Source organism: Periophthalmus magnuspinnatus, chromosome 1, assembly GCF_009829125.3.
Source record: "Periophthalmus magnuspinnatus isolate fPerMag1 chromosome 1, fPerMag1.2.pri, whole genome shotgun sequence".
Taxonomy (NCBI): Eukaryota; Metazoa; Chordata; class Actinopteri; order Gobiiformes; family Gobiidae; genus Periophthalmus; species Periophthalmus magnuspinnatus.
The window spans coordinates 30,789,909-30,812,405 of record NC_047126.1 but is presented as its reverse complement, the minus strand read 5'-3'; the positions used below and the strand labels follow the sequence as shown (position 1 = coordinate 30,812,405).

The 22,497-nt window shown below is 40.0% G+C and overlaps 2 protein-coding genes and 2 long non-coding RNA genes across 4 annotated transcripts; all 4 read right to left on the bottom strand.

Annotated features, from left to right (window-relative positions):
- Positions 1-1,476: 1,476 nt before the first annotated feature.
- Positions 1,477-3,461, bottom strand: scpp7 (secretory calcium-binding phosphoprotein 7). The gene is made up of 9 exons (XM_055223030.1): positions 3,423-3,461; positions 3,286-3,349; positions 3,117-3,161; positions 2,949-2,996; positions 2,822-2,854; positions 2,678-2,734; positions 2,378-2,590; positions 1,810-1,871; positions 1,477-1,727 (listed from the first exon to the last, which is right to left on the bottom strand). The coding sequence occupies exons 2-8, from the start codon at positions 3,337-3,339 to the stop codon at positions 1,830-1,832; spliced, it is 492 nt and encodes a 163-aa protein (XP_055079005.1). The 5' UTR covers positions 3,340-3,349; positions 3,423-3,461; the 3' UTR covers positions 1,477-1,727; positions 1,810-1,829.
- Positions 3,462-5,524: 2,063 nt separating this feature from the next.
- On the bottom strand, positions 5,525-6,848 carry LOC129456502 (uncharacterized). The gene is made up of 3 exons (XR_008648800.1): positions 6,811-6,848; positions 5,732-5,770; positions 5,525-5,605 (listed from the first exon to the last, which is right to left on the bottom strand). It is a non-coding gene; the product is annotated as an uncharacterized LOC129456502 (long non-coding RNA).
- Positions 6,849-6,905: 57 nt separating this feature from the next.
- LOC117370258 (uncharacterized) lies at positions 6,906-8,054 on the bottom strand. Its single transcript, XM_033965655.2, has 4 exons — positions 7,935-8,054; positions 7,522-7,800; positions 7,396-7,449; positions 6,906-7,070 (listed from the first exon to the last, which is right to left on the bottom strand). The coding sequence occupies exons 1-4, from the start codon at positions 7,986-7,988 to the stop codon at positions 6,906-6,908; spliced, it is 552 nt and encodes a 183-aa protein (XP_033821546.2). The 5' UTR covers positions 7,989-8,054.
- An 11,785-nt stretch (positions 8,055-19,839) lies between these two features.
- Positions 19,840-20,522, bottom strand: LOC117373026 (uncharacterized). Its single transcript, XR_004541550.2, has 4 exons — positions 20,459-20,522; positions 20,325-20,388; positions 19,996-20,049; positions 19,840-19,910 (listed from the first exon to the last, which is right to left on the bottom strand). It is a non-coding gene; the product is annotated as an uncharacterized LOC117373026 (long non-coding RNA).
- Between the last annotated feature and the right edge of the window lie 1,975 nt (positions 20,523-22,497).

Sequence of the window (22,497 nt, the reverse complement as noted above, 5' to 3'; positions counted from 1 at the left end):
TCAGAGACCTGTGATGATGTTATCAGATGAGTAGGTAGAGGTGTCTAGTCTTCAGCTTTAGTAAACTACCTGTGGTAATATCCACTTTCTGTGTAATAGCAGACTGTTGTTGATTGCATAGTCTAGAGCAGTGGCACTCTGCCCACTGCTTATGCCAGGTCCATGCCTGTGCTACTTCAGCAACAACATAGGACGTTTGCGGAAATATAAATCCTACATCAATTGTTCCATTAATAAGTTATAATATTAGGCAATAATGGAAGTATTTTGTGATATTTGGCTGCACAGACAAATGATGAACTTCCACGTCAACAACTGTGGTGTGGGGCAATGACATAATGATTTTAATAATGGAGTGACAGTCGCTCAGTTTGTAGAGCATTTGACATAAATATCCACTGACCCACAGGTTGGCGATGCGATTCCAGCTCCCACAGATGAATGCTGTCGTTATGTCCTTGGGCAAGACACTTAACCCACCTCACCCTAGTGTCTGTGTACACTGGTGTATGAATGTATATGTGAATGTGTGAGCGGTTCCTTGATGTAAAGCGCTTTGAGTGTTTTGCAGGTGTAATCTGACCGTTTGCCATTCACCATTTTGCAGTTGGACATAATCAGTGTCATTTTAATGTGAATAATGTGTAGTATGAAGTCAAGTGAGGCTTGTGCCGCAGGGAAACAAAGGGGTTAGATTACAATGTATATGCAGAGGTCAGAATGCTTGACTCATTTCATGTTTAATTTTGTCCCGTTTAATAAAGCTCAAGGTCTTTAATCATGTTCCATTGTGAATACTATAGTGTAAAGCCTCTGAGGTGAGTATTACACACACACATACACATTATTATAAGTGATGGCAAATAGAAAGTCCTCAGATGCCTCAGGTCATACTGTAATTCCATGTACACCAATCGAATCTGACATTTACTGCAATAAACCAGATTACCCTAGTACATGTTTTGAATATTGTTACACCATTCTAATGACCAGTTATAGTTTGCAATTTGCTCTTTCACAGTTCACTCTATGTCAAGCAGCTCATATTGGTTTTTACATATGATACTTTTACAGAAATAGAGTTGTTTTTCCCCCTCACTTCCCCACTTGGCCACTTCACAAATCCACCCGCATGTGCAGACCTGTTGATGCGGCAAAACTGGCTCTTTTCCAGATAAGTCATAATGTGTGAAGCATGCACACAACACACACATCAACCCTGCACACGAGACCAATCCCGCTCTGTGCCGATTGTTAAAGGTGAACCTCTAATCCAGTGCACATGACTTTCTCTTTACATCACACATTTGGAAGCACTTGGAAAGCCCCAGAGCCCATCCCCTATAGCCCCCGAACATGTCCCCATACGTCAACATAAAGAACTGTTATTGAGTGATTTAAAATGGCATCTGTTCTCACCAACTCTGTAAAATAGAACGGTGCGTTTATTTAATTGTACGTCATAGTCGTATCTGTCAATCAAAAACACACACTTGACGGATGCCTTTGCCTTTATTTTGAAGCAGCAGCAACTCAGTGAGATTAGAAACATTGTAGAAAAACAGTAGAAAAAAAACACACATCAACACATCAAATACACCCAAATTGAGATGCAAAGCACAAATCTTTTTCACATCAAATATAGCACCATGTTTCAACACCAGACGTGGGAATAGTCCAAGAATTCTGTCAGCTTTATTTGTGGTAGGTAGTTGCCCTTTGTGGACCTATAAAAACACAAGAAGTGATTCTCAATAATAGGGAGCAGACAATGTGGCATGTGTATATGCTTTTAGTGATAATGGTCACCTGGCTCTGAGGCTACAGGTTTAATCTTCTTCTTCCTCCTCCTCTTCGTCACTTTTCTTTGCCTGAAACCGCAAAGATGAGTCATGAGTGATACAAACAGGAAAGGTCCGTCTCAAACTGAAAATGTGCCAAGTCTCCACGTGTGTCTATACACCTCCGCACAAACAGAAGCACCGTGTTAACTACGAAGTGAATCTATAGTTTGAGCCACAAATGGCCTCACATCTGTCTATCACTCCACACCTGTCGATCACTCCACACCTGTGGATCACTCCACACCTGTCGATCACTCCACACCTGTGGATCACTCCACACCTGTCGATCACTCCACACCTGTGCATCACTCCACACACTTATCGATCACTCCACACACCTGTCGGTCACTCCACACCTGTGGATCACTCCACACACTTATCGATCACTCCACACACCTGTCGGTCACTCCACACCTGTGGATCACTCACACAACTGTCAATCACTCCACACCTGTCGATGATGTCGACTCCAGTGTCTTTACTCAAACTACAGCTACTTTCTCTTTAGGTTCAAATGCACATTCAAGTCTTACAGCAGGAGCAGCTACAACCACTGGGGCAGCAGGGGCAGGTGCGGCTACTGCGACAACAGGAGCAGCCGGTGCGACGGGGGCAATGGGGGCGATGGGTGCGATGGGAGCGACAGGGGCAACAGGGGCGACAGGGGCGACAGGGGCGACAGGAGCTGGTGCGGCTGGTGCGGCTGCTGCAACTGGGGCCGGAGCATCAAATCCAAATGGATAGAACTAGAGCAGAGGACAAAGCATTAGTTTTAGTCTCTGGGAATCCAACCAAACTGTGCTGGCTCCAGTCGGGCAGAAAATGGCACTTACCACCTCTTTATCTTTGCCGTTTGGCTGTGGGATGTCCTGTTTAATGAATCCACGGACCTTTCAAAGCACACATAATCACACACATTTTGATTGTGCTCATGTAAACAATTATGTGTTGGATTTGTGTTGAGTTGTTCCACTTACAGGAGCACCAGCAGGAGCGTTCAAAGGCAGGAGCTGCAAACACAAGCTGTTGTTACAGTCGCTCAACACTACGATGATGATGATGATTATGATGAATGAGTCAAATTAAGGAAAACTCAGCTCTTACCACTTCCAGGCTGCCAGCAGGAACCCCCGCAGGGATGGCCGCTGCCGCCTACAATGATTTATGGACTGTAAACTTTTGATCATGCACAGAAAATAAAAGCTAAAAGGCTCAAATGAAGACAAAGACTAAAGGAAACGTATAGATGGTACTATAAATAAAACAGTGTACCTCAGCAGGAGCGTAGTGGATGTCATATTCCACATACATATCGAGCTGAAAAGAAAAGGCTGAATTATCACAGAGACAGGAGGATGTGTAAAGTGATCAGACAAACAGCAGGGAGTTGATTGAAAAATAACTGTATCATATTTGACAATTAACCAAAAAGAAATCTTACCGGGAAACAAAACACTGTCCCAAGAAATAAAACAACCACGAGGATGGACTTCATTTTGGATTATCTGAAAATAAAAACATTGCAAAGGTTATTCTCATTGACAAGAAACAGAAAAAAGTTGTCTAAAGTAGCCTGACCGTTCTTGTAGCGAGCACTGGAGCGCAGATGGGTTGCAGAGGAGAGGTGTGAGAAGTGGAGAGAGAGCTCTACTCCTATTTATTTGCTCCCAAAAAACGGATCTGGGGTGCATTTTGACAGCCTTTGGTTTCCAGCCAAGCATATTTGTTTTATGCTTTTCACATTGGCAGCAGCAGCTCAGGGAGAAGTCACAGGCTAAAAAAAAAAACTGGCCTCAACCCTGCATTCATCACATTTGATCTCTCTATAAGGTTGTGTTTTTACGAGGAGGCCCTGTGCATGTTGGGATCTATAAATGCATCCACTGTAGTCTGCACGTGACTCTTTGCTATGTTTTGTCCCATGAAATACACATGAAACTTGAATACTTAGTTTAACTTTTGTGATTTCTCTTGGTAAAACATTTCCAGACTGCAATTAGTCTTAAACAAATTGGGATTTTTTGATCATAGGAACCAAGGTCTATATTTCAACTCAACTGTAAAAACTAAACAAATGTGTGGTACCATTTTGAAAAGGAACCGTATATAAAGACTGGAAAGAGTAAACAAACACTGACTAGACTTATGTAATATTTCATTTTCCCAAGATGGTTTGCTACGTTGTATAAAAAGAACGCAAAGATTAAAGGTCCTATATCACGCAAAATTAACGCTTATGAGCTTTAAACCATGTTATGATGTTGTTACCTCCTCAAAAACATACCTAGAGTTGTGTTTTCTTTCACACACACACGTCTGAGTAACCCCTACGTCGCTCCAAATGCTCTGTTCCACCTTGTGATGTCATGAAGCAGTAGTTTTCAAGCTAAATTCCAGCGCTGAAATCATCCAAATGATTCTAGTGAAGGTGTGTGGAGTTTAAAAACACCGTGGAGCACTTCCTGTATGACCACATGACATCACAAGGTGGAACACAGCTTAAATATGCAGGATTTGTGTGTTAAACATGTGCGAAGTAAACAAAATAAAACCCCGGGTATGTTTTTGATGAGGAAACAACATTATATCATAGATCAGAGAATAGCGTGATATAAGCCCTTTAATGAGTCCACAAAACTGTGCATTCCACGTTTACGGGCAGAGTATGTAGGATAAATCCGGTGACATAAGTATTAAATAGCTTGTTAAGTATGTTTTTCACAGCCCTGTATTTCGAATTACAGGCAGGGTCTTTGTTCAAACATGGATTGGCAACAAGTTGAGAAAGTTGCACTCAGCAGTTTAATAGTCAGATAATGTGCTGCAGCTGCACTCACACACCAATAACAACAAACAATGAATACAGTATGTGGTTCTTCTCATGCTATGAATTAAGCACGGAGATATTTATAAGCAAACATTTAAAACGGCAGGAATCCTATATTTTAAGATTTCCGTACGTAGATGTTCGTCTGCACATTTCACAGTGACCTCCTCTTGACTCCAGCCATATGGTGCAATTTGGGTATTTTTGAACTTATAATTACATATGATATATACCATACTATACCGTACTATTTTAGCTTAGTGTCATGCTGTGTTTTCGTACATCTAAGTTGTTATTATGGATAAATCTAAGCTACCCTGGTCCTGAACCCACTGCTGCAGTAACTTCGTATTTGTATTTGGTGCTTGAGAAAATGACTCCAGGCCTAACTGAACTATTGCTTCACTTATAAACATCCAGGCGTACTTTGACATGTGTGTACTTCACTTCATCTTGTTTGAAGACAGTGCTCAGTGTGGGTGATTGAGGGGATATACATATGAAGACACTAGACTTTATTGTATTTACATTTATTTGATCATAAAGGCTATGCGGAAAACATAATCAAAAGGTAAACACACTACAGTTCCCATTGCATTATTTACTATTGACTCATATGTTCTAACTACAGACCCGATGTGAAAGTGACAGTACTCTGCTCGTAGGGGGGACGTCCCGTTGTTCTTCAGTCTATGTCTGGAGCAGCAGCTTTCTGTGGGCCTGTGGACTGTTGCCTGTTTGAGCAGGGGGTTCCTCCAGTGCCTCTACTGGGTCCCTGTATCTTCTGGACCCCCGCGGGCATGACCCCCACCTCTGCATTCACCTGGGTGGGGATCCCCCCTGCGTGATTCAAATGATTCAAAGGCTGCACTGCTCCTCCACCACCGTTATTCATAAGAGTGTACATGCCCAGCTGGCTCATTTTAGCTGCGATCTGCAAGACAAGCAGAGATGTGAGATGGGGAGATATTGGACCGTCTTTGGGATCATTGGGTTCATGAGCGCTTGGGTTTGAACAGGCTCACACTGAAGAACAATAAAAAGTTGGCAGTTGTTTTACCTGGAGCTCCTCCGAGCTGAGGCCGCCAAGCTGTGGGTTCTGTTAAGAAACAGAGCACATGTCAGATAACACGTCATCAATTCAAAGTTTTCCATCCATTATATAATGTTTTGTCAATGTATTCTCATGCCAAAGCTCACACTCCACACTTAGTCTATATATATATATATGTATGTATGTATATATACAATTCAATCATGAGCTTCCATGGCAGAATGGTGTTTATTATTATATTTGTTTGATAGTATTTTTCCATCACATTTCAGCTCATCTCATGTCTCTATTTCCTTTCTCCATTTGTATTTGGAGTAGCATAGTGTACGACTGCTGCTATATTTCAGTTATTTGCTTATTGAAGGACATCATGGAGGCCTTTCCTCATAAACATATTGTGATCCTCTCAATTTCTGCATGTAAATGAGCTCCATACTTGCAATACTTGATACAAATATAATCAGTTTCGGTGATGATCATTGTTTAGAAGATGATATATATCTACTGTAAGTATAACATGTTTGGTAAAGGGCAGCTCATCTTCATATAGGTCATATAAACTCTGATTTTAGTGTCATTCCCTGTAGTGAATCTTTACAACTTGCTGTGTGGCTTTTTCACATAGAACACATACACTGTTCATGGTTACAGCTTCCTGTTGTATGGTGCCATTTGGAGGACAGCTGACCATTCAAAAAATACTACAAGTTGTTCTGAACTATTAAGTGCTATGCCAGTGGTGGATGAAGTACTCAATTTTGTTAGTCAAGTAAAAGTAAAAGTATCACATGAAAAAGTGTAACATATTTAAGTACCTGTTTAAAAATGTGCTTAACAAGTAAAAAGTAAAAGTATTTCACAAAAGTGTTTTTGTTAAAGTGTAAATAGCTTGAACTCAAAAACTTTAGTCAGGATGAACGTGGTAAAAATAACCTCTCAAATTATATGAAAAGTTCTTTTGACTTTTCAATCCAGTTCAGAAATGTAGTGGAGTAGAAAGTACAGTACTTTACTACTTGTACCTTCCACCACTTTCTATGACAACTGTTTGTGAAACCCATGGATAAACTTGTTAAACTTATTACCATTGGCTGCTGCATCATGTAGATGACCTGTGGACTCTGCGGAGAAAAATACTTGGTAATAATGCAGGTATTTCTAGACTGAAATGCCACAGACACTAGACCCACAGAAGCACCTGTTGTTGCTGTTGCTGTTGTTGTTGCACCTGCAGCACTTCTCCTCCAGGGGCGGCTGTGAGGGACGTTTCTACTGGTAATGCATTTGGCGCCGGATTGGCTGGTGCTTGTGGGAGAGGGGCTTCGGGGAGCCTGTATGGAGAGAGCTGGCAACACACATCTGGCCTTCATAAGGTGTAAGTACAATTTCAATCCCTGTTTACTTCCAGATGTATACATATATTTCAGTACAGTGTCAGTTGTTTCATTGCCAAGAAAAGTCTCCACCACAGAGTCATAAATCACATGTACTTAAGTTGGCCCTGCATTTCCACAACGCAGTATCCCTACCACACATGCTAACACCACATTTAAGAGCGCCCTCAGGTCAAAACTGTGTAGATCTTTTTTTTTTTTTTTTTTTTTTTTTATAGAGCCTATAGAATACACAGTGCCGTTTGTAATGTGCGTGTAAGATAATTATGATCTCACCATCTGGTTGGTATATGGAGGAAACATTGGCAAGTATCCAAAAGACGGAAAGACCTGGAAAGAAACAACGATTTATAAATATTAAAGCTGTGAAGTATCGCCCCTTTAAGTGTCTTTGCGTCATACCAAAGGCTGCATAGGCATTCCAGGTGGATTTGCAACTGGCTGAGATCCAACTACATTAGGCTGGTAAGGGAAAATCAGTGGAGTGCCCCCCAGTGGACCCCAGGGGTATTGCTGCAGAGGAGGCAGGAGCTGGGGACTGGGCAGCGGCTGCGAGGAAGGCTGAGGCTGTTCCACAATAGGAGCTAGAGGGGCTTGTGTTTGTGTTTCCGTGGCCTCGGCTGCACCATGGACCCTCGGGGATAGGTGAGATTCCAGAGGAGGGGCTGGCTGGGCATTTAGCTAAAATTTTATGAAGCAATTTAGAATAACAAGACTAGAAAATATGTCCATAAATTAATAAAAAAAAAACAAAAAAAAAAACATAAGATCCCAAAACGTTCTGAATAAATAGTAAATACGTGAAAAATACTTACAGGTGTGGAAGATCCCATGTAGCAGAGGCACGATAACACAAGTAACACCATCATTTTGACAGAATATCTATCTATACTAACCAAAATGCAATTATAAAGCCTTGCAGTGGGTATATATAACCGTTTTTAAGTCTACTGAAACACTTTTTGAGGGCCACTGACTTATGCAGTGCGGGCCACTTGAGGCAACCAATCAACAGACAGAATAGGCAAACTCATTTTTAGTGCAAATTAAGCAATAGAATATTAAGAACCAGCAGGTTGTCTAAAGTGCCTGTTTTGGTCCATTATGATGGTGTCATGTCTGCGAATAGTGATTTCGCTCGCACCCAGGACAAGAGCTTTCCTGTTAGTCACTGCTCCTCTGTCGGTTAATTACTCGCTGAGCCGCCGTCAGCTAATTATAATTATAGCTACATTTGTTTTATGCAGCATACAGCAAGTTTTTTAACAGAAAAAGCAACTATGGTTATCTGGTCATTTCGCAATACAGTGTGATGTCAGGCTTGTGCAGTAGCATTATAGCTCCTGCAGTGTTTACACATGTGTTTTTTCTGTTCAGGAAGTCTACCCAGGGGCAGACTGAGGGCATGAATTTCACAATCTCGTGCTATAAACGGAGGCTTGTATTCACATTTTGTTGTTGCAATGTCACTGGGTCAGACAAACATGCTCGACAATATGATTTTTTGCGTTTAACTCTTGAGAAACTTGTTTGCAGCATGATGGAAAATGATTTTAAATGCTAAAAAGGAGCAGATGATTCCACACGAATGCTGCAAAAATGGAACAGGCGAGTTAAAAGTGAAAAGATTAATATTCAGTGTTTAATAATATCCATTCATCTATTGTTTTTTTCCGCTTATCCGGTCATGGGTGCAACAGTCTAAGAGGGGACTCCTAGACTTCCCGCACCCCAGACACTTCTTCCAGCTCTGGGTTGAGGGAAGTCTGGGAGTTAAACAGAAGAAAAAAATCAATTCATCAATTTTTTACTTAAAATATACCGGTAACATTTTCAAAAGTGTGAGGTTTTGGTTTAGAGCCATAGAAATGTGTGGCAAAAAGCGCTGTTGTTCTGTGTTGGGTAGAACTCAGTTACATTTATGACGTGTACATTTACTTGACTCACTTTTTAAATAAACGTGTACTCAGAGTAGTTACTTCAACAATATATCGCACTTCAAAATGTGTTATTGAGACAGGCCTAGTCCTACTTGAGTGATACAATATAACATCACTCTTACATGTGTAAACGGTTTGGCTACTCTTTCCACTTTGTCCATAAGCGGATTCATGTTGAAAGTATAAACATATAAATACATATAAATAAGATTATAACAACTGCTCATTCAGTTTTCTCAATTTTATCCTTTGAAAATACCAGATTTTGTGCATTATTTCATGTTTTTTCATTCCAGTTATATTAAACTATTAATAAGACAATTACTGTTACAACTCTTGAGCAGGTTTAGGCCTGTCAGACTTTGGAGTTCACTGAAGTAAATATAGACAATAAACGATAATATTGAAACTAATTTATGCAACTGACACAGAAACCCAAGAGATTTAAACCACAAAAACGATTCTAAACCTACAATGTTGTTAAAAAATCATGAGCTGCAATAAATAAATAGCAGAATAAAACACTTTAGTCATTAGTTTGCATCTGTAATGAGTCAGACAGTTATTAATTTAACCTTTTACGGCTTAAATCTGATCATATAGCCAAAAAATAACAAAAATATTCCCAGTAATGCAAAGAAAATGTAACATGTTGACCCCAGCTTTCAGAAGTAGGTCCCGCAAATACTTTTTTTTTTACTCTTGAGTTATAACGTGGACCACTATTTTATTTCTACTTAAGCAATAACAGTAGACTCCTCTTATATGAGCACAATTTTGTACAGTTTTATTGTTTTTTGCATTAAAGTGACAGAAAAAACACACATTTCTATCTTCCATTGAATCTTAATATTACTCATTACTATTACTTCTATACTACTATAACAAATCATAAGGCTATTTCTTCTCAGTGCATGATACAGATGAAGTCATTTCCATGGTTACATTCAATATCAGAGGTGCAGGTTTATCTTAAGCATGTATAGTGGTTTGGTGTTAAACGGCACGTGATGGTGGGTCAGTGAGTGAGTGAGGGCTGCTGTAGAGGTGAAGTGTGCAGACATGGCATTAGAGGCTCAACACTGATCCAGCAGAGACGCAGAGTGCAGATTACACCTAAGTGTTGTCAGCCACTTCCCACTGCTGTCTCCACCCCGGTCTTAGGTCAGGTTTAACCAAAGGAGTGCCTGTCTGTTGCCCCGTCATATAGTTTCAATCTTAGTCACAATCCATGTTAGTTGAAATATTGTATACAAGCCTCATAATGGGATACAAGCTGAACCAGGAACTGTCCAGGAGTCAATCGTCAAAATTTGCTTGTTGGTCTTCCTGTCCAATCATTATCGGATAACAAACATTCTTAGCTCATGAAACAGGGGTGTCCAACATGGGGCCCACGAGCCAAATTCGGTTCTCCACGGGGTCTAATTTGGTCCATGACGGGGCTCTGAGATTTTAAGAAGAATCTATTTTATATTAATTCAGTGTTGTATTGAAAAGAGTAATGGGACAGAGGCCAATCCTGTCTATTTGCTTATATTTAAACTCATTTTAATCATATAATCTTTTACAGAAGAACATTTTGATGCAGACTATCAATAATTAGTATTCATTTTGCCGTGCCGAGAAAAATACTTAAGGCAAATAAAACAAATGCAACCCCTCTTAAACCCACTCTTAAATAACATGTTTTTTAGTACAGGGATAAAGCCGCTAGTCATTCAGTCATAAAGCATTAATAAGTATATAAAAAAGTATTATCGTTTACTGTAGTATTTCTCTGTAACAATATATCTTGCTTCAAAATTTGTTATCATGACAGGTCTATATATAGGCTCGAAATGCGCAGTTGATTTAGCAAATTTCTTCCAAATTCGGATATATTTGTGTCTTTGCAGTCGACAGTAGATTAGGCAGAGAGAGAATGTCATTTATGTTGCTGAAAAAATTACTTAACTTTCAAAACAATGAATAACAATAGTCTGTTATATAAGATTATCCATTGTCTCCACGTGGGACCGTTGTTGACTTCGTAGTTCTGGTGGTTGAAGCTGTTGTCGTTGTTCTAGTAGTAGGTGGAATGAGAGGTCGCCACAGTTGAAGTAAAGGTAAAAGCTGCCAAATGGTTAAATGCCCCTGAAGAAGAAACCCAAAGTCCAAATTGGAAGAATTAACGTCAGATATACTGAGATGATCATCTTGCCTCACAACTGTCAGATTAAATACTATAATCTGCTGCTAGGCAAGGGCTGAATTTCAGTCTTACCTCTTCACTAGAGGAGTCGCTGCGGATTTGGCGATCACTTCTCTGTAAAACAACAGAATACATTTTCATTCTTAAAGGGCACATACATGTATTACGATATTTTCTAATCTACAGTATGTTATAACGTTTTTCCTCATCACAAACAGACAGGAGTTGTTTTTTTGTTTCATTCTCACATGTTTAACACACAAACTCTACATATTTAGGCTGAGTTCTTTCTCAAACCCCCTGTTCCACCTTGTGATGTCATCATGTGGTAATACAGGAAGTGCTCCACTGTGTTCTTAAACTCCACACTGCTTCACTAGAATTATTTGGATAATAATAATAATAATTCAGCCATGGAATTTCCAATCTCTACTAACCAAAAGGTAAAACGCAGCTGTTAACTTCAAAAATACCACTTCATGACATCACAAGGTGGAACAGAGCATTTTGAACTATGGAGATGTAGACAGACAATAATAAAGAGTTCCTCAAACGTGTGAATGAAATACGTTTTTGATGACGTAACAACATTCTCATTCTAAAATGGCTCAGTTTTGTGTTTTTTAGGACCTTTAAGCTTATTCACACTTAGTAAAGCCACAAGACTATTTCAGATATTACTCCAGATGCCCATCCAAACAAAAATATAACATTCAGATTTTCTAGACATCTTAACTAAACTGGCAGAAGCGAGACAGCCAATCAGCCCCACCCACCACCGATCACTCACACATTCACATAGTCAATATGGTCAAAGTGTCTTGCCCATGTACACAATGTAAATGTGCACCGAGCTGGGGTCAAACTGCCAACTTTGGGGTTTGTAGGAGAACTCTCTCTTCTGCTCTCTTAAAATTAGGTCTATCCAGGCAAATAGTACATAACTTGTGAATCCTCATGACTAGATTTAAACTCAACAATGCACAAATATTCATCTATAAATTTTAGAGTACTTACAGGACTTGAAGACTGGATCAGACAGAAGACCAACAGGAGACAAACGGTCCGAAACATTGCGGTCGTGTGGTATTATCGACTATCGCTTATAAAAGTCGTGAGCGAGTGGATAGGTTAAGTCTTGGTAATATTTGCCTGACTCTTTCAAAATCTATTAGCTTTTAAACAGGCCTTTTATGTCCTAATTGCACCTGACTGTCAAGGTGTGGCGCTATGTCTCATATGTGGTCTGCGCCGTGGGAGTGTGAGAAACCAAATCAACCAAACAACTTTAATGACTAACAGGTGATACCATGACCCGGCAATTAGTGCAAAACGGTGACGATGATTTAAAAACAACCACATTAGTTTCCGTATTAGGAGCCCACACGGATATTGCAGAGGTTTCAACAGAAGTTAGTAGCTCGAGTTCAGTGAGGTCTGTGTCTAAAGCTATTAATGCAAAAACAACAGGACTTGCCCAATGTCTTTCCACATCCGAACTCTGCAATCATCTTGTTTACTCAGTCTTTTTATTCACTAGGACTGTCGGTGAGTTTGGCATCTGTAACACAGCATTTTATTGTGTAGTGAGGGTTTGTCTGGCACATTTAAAGTACGTTCATATACAGGACAGTTCAACCCCAAAAAGGTGTCTATCTTTAAAGAGTTAGAGTTTATATTAAACATTTTACAGATTTGTTATACTCCTTTACACCATAGTCTTGGTATTTCCAGTAAATGATTAAATGTAGTTGTAAAAGCACCAGCAGATGGCAGTAGTTCAGTGTCTAACGCCATATGGAGTGGTGTGTGATCCCTCATCATCCAGGTATGATCCACAGCATAAAATGTTCAATTCTGTCAACTGGACCAAACATTTTTTCTTTTGCCATATTAAGAGAGCAAATAATTAAGGACTCAGTTTCAAACATTCGGGTAGCAATCCAAGATTTCATAAAAGCCACAGGTTTTTTGCTTGATTGGGTAAAAGGAATCATACTACCAACAGAATAAATACACATAATCTTGAAACTTTATGCACAGTTTTGAAGCATTACCATGAACTTGAAGATCATTGATGAAGATTCAGATCAGAGCACAGAAGATATTTCAGCTTCTCAACGACTTTTTGTTAATCATTTTCTTTGCAAATATTAGTGTTATTGTTCAAAGCTTGTCTTTAAAGGTTGTGCAGTAGAGCTGAGCGATATAGGAAAAAGAGTTTAATCTGTAAAATTGAATCAAAATACTTTCTTTATGGTCTGAGCTGGTATTACTGACTGAGGATTGGCTGTAAATCTCTCAATTAAAAAACCCAGCAACACTGCATAAACTCACATAGGTCATATATCTTTACTTTGTCTTCAGTTCCATGTCACTGAGATTAACTAGAAGAATGTTTTATTCCGTGTGTCCCCTGGGAAGACCCAGGACACGCTGGAGGGACTATGTCTCTCGGCTGGCCTGGGAACGCCTTGGGGTCCCACCGGAGGAGCTGGAGGACGTGTCCGGGGTGAGGGAAGTCTGGAAGTCCCTGCTTAGACTGCTGCCCCCGTGACCCGGCCCCGGATAAGTGGAAGAAAATGGATGGATGGATGGATGTTTTATTGTACAACAACTGCTCACCTCCTGTCATATATGAGAGACTGAGAGCCGATTGTAACTAATCAGACCTTAATACACATGGTTATTGAGAAATGTCTTGATTAAATCTATACTGTAAAGTCCTCATAACTCTTTATAGTCTACTTTGCTGGTGTCTAAGTCAGGGGAGCAATATTTATTTTTCATCTAGGGCCATATTCAAATCCAGACATGAGGCTAGGGGACATAATGAAAACTCGCCAGTAGGTTAGACTGCTGTAACGGCCTGCTCACTGGCCTCTCCAAACGAGTCTTAAGACAGCTGCAGTACATCCAGAACACTGCTTCTCACGTCTCTGGCTCCTGTGGCTCAGAGAATAGACTTTAAAGCAGCTCTGTGTGAACAAGTCTCTCCATGGACCAGCACCAAAGAACATCTCCCACATGTTAGAGCCACATGAACCATCTCACACTCTGAGGACTTCAGGGACCGGCCTCCTGCTGGTCCCAGAGTCAGGACTAAACATGGAGAATCAGTGTTTTAGTTTTAGCAGCTAAAACCTTGTTGTATTGTCATGTTAATGCCTTTCCTATTCTCTAATGGACTTGTGCATTACTTGCAACTAAACTTGCCTTGCTGTGCCTCTGTCCTCCCTGATTGAAGAGAGGAAAAATACATCAAAACAACAGGATACGATCATGAAGCTAATGAAAGAGACAATGCAGCTCAAACTACAGACGTGATGCAGACTTGGAGCAGTACTCCAGAATAAATGAAGTGCCGATCACTGGTCTGGACATCACGCTGCAATCGTATGCCTGTGCCGCTGCGACTGAGGGGGAACTGACACAGCCGGACAGCCGGTGATCACCTTCTGGGAAAGACAGACATCGCAGTGGAAAGGGGAGACATTGAGGCCTGCCATCCACTACCACAGAGAAGCACCCAGTAGAGGCCAAAATGTACCTCCAGCCTCTAGGTGTCACTGATTACATGTTCTGATACCGTGTATTCAAGGGAAGGTAATTAGCGTAGCAGGTGTTACATATGTGAGGTAGAACAGTCTTTTGACCGTGGAAATAAAGTGCATCTTTTTGAGTACTGAGCTCATTTTTAGGAAACACATGTCTGAAACACCACCAAAAACATTTGCAACCAAGTGGTTTTGTGGCCTCTTCACACCCAAACAATGGCACCAGTCATAGTAAGATTTGTAAGCAGAAAATCTAAAAATGCACTGTTAAAGCGAGGTAAAAAAAAAAATTAAGGGTCCAGTGTATACATGAATGACCACCTGACCAAGAACAACACAGCCACAGGCCAGGTGTTGAAGCAGAACATAATTCAGTCAACTTGGATGTTTAATTATCGTGTGTTCATTAAATTAAATGGAACAAGGCAAACATGCTGTGGATTAAAAAGGCCACGAGTTCAATAGGTACAAATGATATGTACTATACTAGTGAAACTGTAAATAAAATGTTCCAAATCACAATTGCCAGAATATACTGAATGATGTAGATCCAGAAAATAATTTGTGTAACGATAACTGTAGTTACTATAAGGATCTTTGGAATATTAAAGGTATTTGGCAAGTATTAAATTGTGTACTTAATAAAAATGTAAAAGTGAGCTGTCCTGAGCAGTGCTACATTCATAATGATGAAACGCTCTAGTATGGATGAAGTGGTTAATGGTTTTAACTGTTACTTTGTCAGAATTGTTTCTCAAAGCAGTGGACGAAAAGGAAATTATAAACACTGACCCCAACTCCAAAAACAAGAAATCTACAGATGGTGATGGACTGTATATGACTTAAATCAAAATGGAATCCTCCAAATTATGGAACTGATAACTGCATACAGTAAATTGAACTTTCCAAACTGGGAAATTCCCAACAAAAATGAAAATGTAAAAGTTATTCCAGTTTACAAAGACAGGGTCAAACAACAATCTGCCAACTACAGGCCAATTTCTCACTATCTCCATTTTCTAAAATTCTCGAAAAATGATTCACTGATCGATTAAACAACGACACTAAATCAAGTAATAAATTAAATAAAAGTCAGTATGGCTTCAGGAGTAACTCGTCTTGCCCTTGTAAACTGTGCTTGCCCTCATAGATTTGGTAGAAGAAATGACCAACAATCTGGAAAATAAACAATATTCTATTGTATTTTTCATGGACTTAAAAAAAAGCCTTTGATACAGTTGATCACAATATACTCATCAATAAATGTTAAACTGTGGCATAAGAGTAAATCCTCTGCAGTGACAGACTTCACTACATCACTGATAGACTGCAGTTTGTCCTGTTGTGCACAGATCCACACTGCACCAGCTGCTGGTTGAGGTAATCACAGATGTGACTCAAGGACTAAACTAAATGGCTTTAAAAAAAAGCTAAGAGACATAGCTTAATGATATTTGAAAATAAAATAATAATAATAATAATAATAATAATAATAATAATAATAATAATAATAATAATAATAATAATAATAATAATAATAATAATAATAATAATAATAATAATAATAATAATAATATGGATGTAAGTATAAAAACTGATAATGAAGACATTGAGAATGTAAACATAAACATAATTTGCTTAGAGTCATATTTGACCAAAAACTGTTCTGGAAACCCCAGATAGCAAAAAATAAAACAAAGATGACAAAATGCATCTCAGTTCTGGGTAAATCTAGGTATATATTAAATTATAAAACACTGTATAGTGTCTATTGTGCTTTGGCATTGCTGTATATCAAACTGAAAACACTCCAAATTCTGTATAAGGCAAGATACAACTTGCTCCAATAAAGAAGCTAAATATAATTTATGTTGTAAAATGAATTTTCAAAAACATTGTTTTTGTACTAGATCGACTAGGAGTCGACCTGTGGAACGGACTTGATTAAGAAATGAAGTAGCACTTCCCTTGAGCAGGTCAAACAATGGTTAAACACAAAGTCCTGCAGTATTATGCACTGAATGAAGACTAATGGACTGATATGTAATTTGGATTATGAATACCTCACTGTCTGACATCACACTTTCCCTTATAAACAGGCCACAGTGTGTGTGGGCCTGGGTATGGGTGCTACCCATCCACTTCAAACAAGCATCACGTTGATAAGCTGCTTTAAACAGCATTATATACTAAATCACAAATTCAGCTGCATTTGCAATCAAAACTGATCCTTATGTGTGAAATAATAAAAGGTAATGAATGTATTAGAAATGAATTATTACAGTTTTGTTAGTGTAATTATGGATTATTATGTGCACAGTCGTCACCACAAAGAATATGACATTGTAAAAAAAAATATTATTATATTTATATTCTGTACCAATTTCACTCATAATCAGGCTGGGTATGGGTGACACAATGAAGCAGTAAATACTTTATAAAAACTTGGGTGCTGAATGTGACTCTTGTTTTTGTAAAGGTAATGGATGTAACAAACAGCTATAAGTTACAGGGGGTTGGCTCAAAGAAGCTTTTGCTTCTGTTTGCTCCTTTTGATCATTACTGTGTTACTTTTTTAGTAATTTATTAAAAAAATGTTTTGTTTCTGTTACTCTGTGTAAAAAAATGCTCAAATAAAATAAAATGAATGATCATATGTACAGAGCAAACATATAATAATCAACATTATCCTTTGACATGAAGCTTGTGATTGCATTTGTATTTGTACATGCAATGTAGGAATAGGAACAATTAGTGAATATTATTATATTATTTTTGGTTTGTTTATGCAGTGCTAATGGGGCTGTGGCTCTACAGTGCAGTTATGCTGAAGGGAGCTCTGATTCTGAGATTGTTCTGTGTGGTTTCTATGGAGCTTAAAATGTATTGGATTTTGTTCCTATATGTTACAATATGTTTACCCTGAATTTGGGATGAAAACAGATATTGGCACAGAGATCATAATGCGAAATTGCTTGAGATTTCTTGTACAACCCCAATTCCAATGAAGTTGGGACGCTGTGTAAAACTTTAAAAAAAATACAGAATACAATGATTTGCAAATCCTTTTCAACCTATATTGAAATGAATAAACAACAAAGACATGATATTTAATGTTCAAACTGAAAAACTTTATTGTTTTTATGCAAATATTCACTCATTTTGAGTTTGATGTCAGCAATACATTCCAATAAAGCTGGGACAGGGGCATGTTTACCACTGTCAGCAGTCTGGGGTCTCTGTTGTTGTATTTTATTCTTCATAATGTATAATGCATAATGTGCCACACATTTTCAATGGGAGACAGGTCTGGACTGCAGGCAGGACAGTCCAGTACCCGCACTCTTTCACTACGAAGCCACACTGTTGTAACACGTGCAGAATGTGGCTTGGCATTGTCTTGCTGAAATAAGCAGGACATCCCTAAAAAGACGTTGCTTGGATGGCAGCATATGTTGCTCCAAAACCTGTATGTACCTTTCAGCATTAATGGAGCCTTCACAGATGTGCAAGTTCCCCATGGGCACTAACACACCCCCGGACCATCACAGAGGCACTAACACACCCCCGGATCATCACAGAGGCACTAACACACCCCCAGAACATCACAGAGGCACTAACACACCCCCAGACCATCACAGAGGCTTTTGAACTTTGCGCTGATAAAAATCCAGGCAGTCCTTTTCCTCTTTGGCCCACAGGACACGACGTCCATGATTTCCAAAAATAATTTGAAATGTGGACTCGTCAGACCATAGCACACTTTTCCACTCCACGTCAGTCCATGCCTGGTACAGTTTTAACTTGTACTTGGAGATGTAGCGACGAACTGTGTTAACTGACAATGGTTTCCTGGAGTGTTCCTGAGCCCATGTGGTAATATCCTTTACACATTCATGTCTGTTTTTAATACAGTACCACCTGAGGGGTCAAAGGTCATGGGCATTCAGTGTTGGTTTTCAGCCTTGCCGTTTACGTGCAGAGATTTCTCCAGATTCTCTGAATCTTTTGATGATATTATGGACCTAGATGATGAAATCCCTAAATTCTTTGCAATGATATGTTGAGAAACATTGTTTTTAGACTGTTGGACTATTTGCTCATGAAGTTGTTCACAAAGTGGTGAACCTCGCCCCATCCTTGCTTGAGAATGACTGAGCCCTTCCTCAGTCACCCTGGGCAGCCGAGCTACAGGCTGTTTTTTGCTTAAGCACAACATCAGTTTGTATTCCATAATAATTTGCCGAGCAGTGTTAACAGAATAAGAGCAAAACTGGTGTCCAGTTATGAAGAGCAGTGGCTAAATGGGGTCTTGGTTAAACCCAAGTTGCAAACATATATTAAATTAAAAGATACGTTTAAGACTGAATTTTATGTCAGAGCAAATTTGAGTAGGAATCAAAGATCGTTGAAGCCACGACTGCGACAGAGATCCCTCCCCTGGTTTTAGAAACTGTGAGGTTTTCTCAAGCCCCTGAAGAAGAAAGACTTTGTGGTTTATGTGAGTTGGAGAAGTGGAAAGTGAAGCTAATTTTTTTGTTGTATTATCCATTTTATGACAAATTTAGAAATTCTTTATTTGATGAAATGTTCACCCAGTGCCCTGATATGTTCTGGTGTAATGACAACGACAAGATTAAATGGTTTCAAATTCAAATTTTTATAAGTTGGCATCATTTCTCTGTAAAGCCTGGAAGAAGTGGCAGATGAGTCTATTGTTTTTTGGGGTTTTTTGTTGTTTTTTTTTGTAATACACATCTGGACTGTTGTATTTTGTTAATGGGGGTCTTATAAGCCCACGAAAGGGCTCAGCATTCTTTGTACGAAGGACACAATAGTAAAATCAAATAAAATAAATAATTATTATATTTATCGTTGTAGGTTGTTTGCTGTATAAAACAATACAAGACGGAGCACATAACTTGCTTTTAATAATGCTTTTTATTTCACACACATTAGTACAGCTTCAGCCCAACTGTGTGGGAATAACATCTCCAAACACTTTCACCCTGATAGTAATGCCTGGAGTGCCTGGATCAGTGCAGCGAGATCAGCTGCTGTGGTGGCTGCAGTTGTGGTGGTCGCAGTTGTGGTGGTACTCTACAAAAGACAGTGAAAACAGTGAATAGTTTCTAAATCCACATCATTTACTGATGAATGTTCAAGTCATTTAGTGAAGCCTTACCTCCCCTGAGCTTGATTCATCAGAGCGAACATTACGATGGTGCTCCTCATTCATCTGCAGACAAAATATTTTGTAAATGTGATCATATTTTCTTCTTTTGCCTTTGGTCTATTTTGGATCACTCAATACTTTCAATCTAATTTGACTTTTTAGTGCCGGCAAAAGCACCAGTGTGATATGGATCTTTACCATTACAGTAAAGTCACTGATGATACTAATGTGCATCCATACTACCAGAACACTGACAAATATCACCTGTACCACTGTTTGAATGAATAGCCTGTAGTCTTAGTCTTTTAGAAGTATTGTAATAGTTATATTGGACTTACAGGGGAAGCCAAAGTAAGGCTCAGGAGACATCCCAGAATCAGAGCTACCTTCAGCATGGTTGCACTGTAGAAAGAGCCACAGTCTCATTAACACTGCATACAAACACTGCACCAAATAAGTTTTATATTCTTACCTTGTCTAGTCTTGTGTTGCTTGTCACACAGATGAGACAGAGGAGTGTTGTGTTGTACGAGGACAGTGCATCTCCTTTTATACAAGACTGAGAGCAGAGCTTAACTGATTAGGTTTTAAGAAAGACTTATTAAGAAATGGCCATTGGTTAACTTTACCAGGTGTGGAATACTGTGTGGTATTTACAATTATGAAATGTATTATTATTACTAATAAGATTAAAGTTATTATTTTTATTCTTATTTTTTCTTTGCAAAAGTTCTAAAACTCTGGATAAGCCTCCGCCTACATTGATGGGGATTCTGTCATTTTAAATAGTTTTAATTCAAGCATGTAGAGACTCCAACAGTCAACTATATTCTTATGAGCCCATGTTTACACTGTTGTAATCTTTGTTGTCTAATAGTTTGACACATTTGGAAATGTTAATGCTGAAAAATGTAATAAATAATTTACCATTAAGCACTTCTGTCAAGTTCCTATGTTAGAACAACCATCTGCGGTAGGATCCATGAAAGGCTGGTGCAGAGAGATCTGGGCGGTAGTCGAAGGCGGGGGCTGGATATCCAGACATGGAGATTGGCTCTGGGGACTTGGAAAAATTACAGCCACTTGTAACTATGGTCGTAAGGTCTGTGGTGCTGGTCGCAGCGGCAACCCCCGAATCCGGTGGTGGACACCGGAGGTAAGGGTGGCTGTCAGGCTGAAGAAGTTCTGTCGAGTTTTGTTTGCTTGTGAGACTCCTGAGGCAGCCGACGAGTACCGGCGGGCCAAGGGTGCCGCAGCTTGTGCTATCACAGTGGTAAAAACTTGGGTTGGGAGGAGTTCAGGGAGACCATGGAGGAGGACAATTTGTCGGCCTCAAAGAGATTCTGGCAAACCGTCCAATACCTCAGGAGGGGGTAGTAGTGCTTCATCAACACTGTTTACAGTGCCGGTGGAGAGCTACTGACCTTGAGTGGGGATGTTGTTGGACGGTGGAAGGAATACTTTAAGGATCTCCTTAATGCCACTGTCACATCTTCCCGGGACGAAGCAGAGACTGTGGACCTGGAGGCTGACTCATCCATCTTCCTGGCTGAAGTCACTGAAGTGGTTGGCAACCTCCTCGGTGGCAAGACTCCAGGGGTGGATGGGATCCGTTGCGAGTACCTTAAGTCTCTGGATGTTGTGGGACTGTCTTGGCTGACATGTCTCTGCAACATTCCATTACAGTCGGGGACAGTTTCTCTGGACTGGCAGACTGGGGTGGTGGTCCCTTTGTTTAAGAAGGGGGACCGGAGGGTGTGTTTCAGTTACAAGGGAATCACACTCCTCAGCCTTCCTGGTAAGGTCTACTCCAGGATAGTGGAGAGGAGAATTCGACCGATAGTCGAACCTTGGATTCAGGAGGAGCAGTGCGGTTTTTGTCCCAGTCGCGGAACACTGGACCAGCTCTATAATCTCCATCGGATGCTTGAGGGTTCATGGGAATTTGTCCAACCAGTCCACATGTGTTTTGTAGATTTGGAGAAGACATTTGACCATGTCCCTCGTAGTGTCCTTTGAGGGGTGCTCTGGGAGTATGGGGTCCAGGCCTCTTTGCTAAGGTCTGTCCGGTCCCTGTACGACCGGAGCAGGAGCTTTGTTCACATTGCCGGCAGTAAGTCAGACCTGTTCCCTTTCCACCAGGGCAGCCCTTTGTCACCGGTTCTGTTCATTGTATTTGTGGATAGAATTTCTAAGTGCAGCCAGGGTCCGGAGGGGGTCTGGCTTGGGAACCACAGGAATGTCTTGGGGTCCCACCGCAGGAGCTGGAGGAGGTGTCTGGGGTGAAGCAAGTCTGTGAGTTCCTGCTTATACTGCTGTCCCCTTGACCCGGACCCGGATAAGTGGAAGAACACGGATGAATGGACGGGATGAAAATTGGTCACAGATTTTGGCACAGAGACCATATTGCTGTATTGCTTGAGATTTCATGTTGATGTAAAACAAAGGATACACAGAATGGAGATATTGGCATGTGATGCCAACCAAAGATAATTTCAGACTTGGAATTAC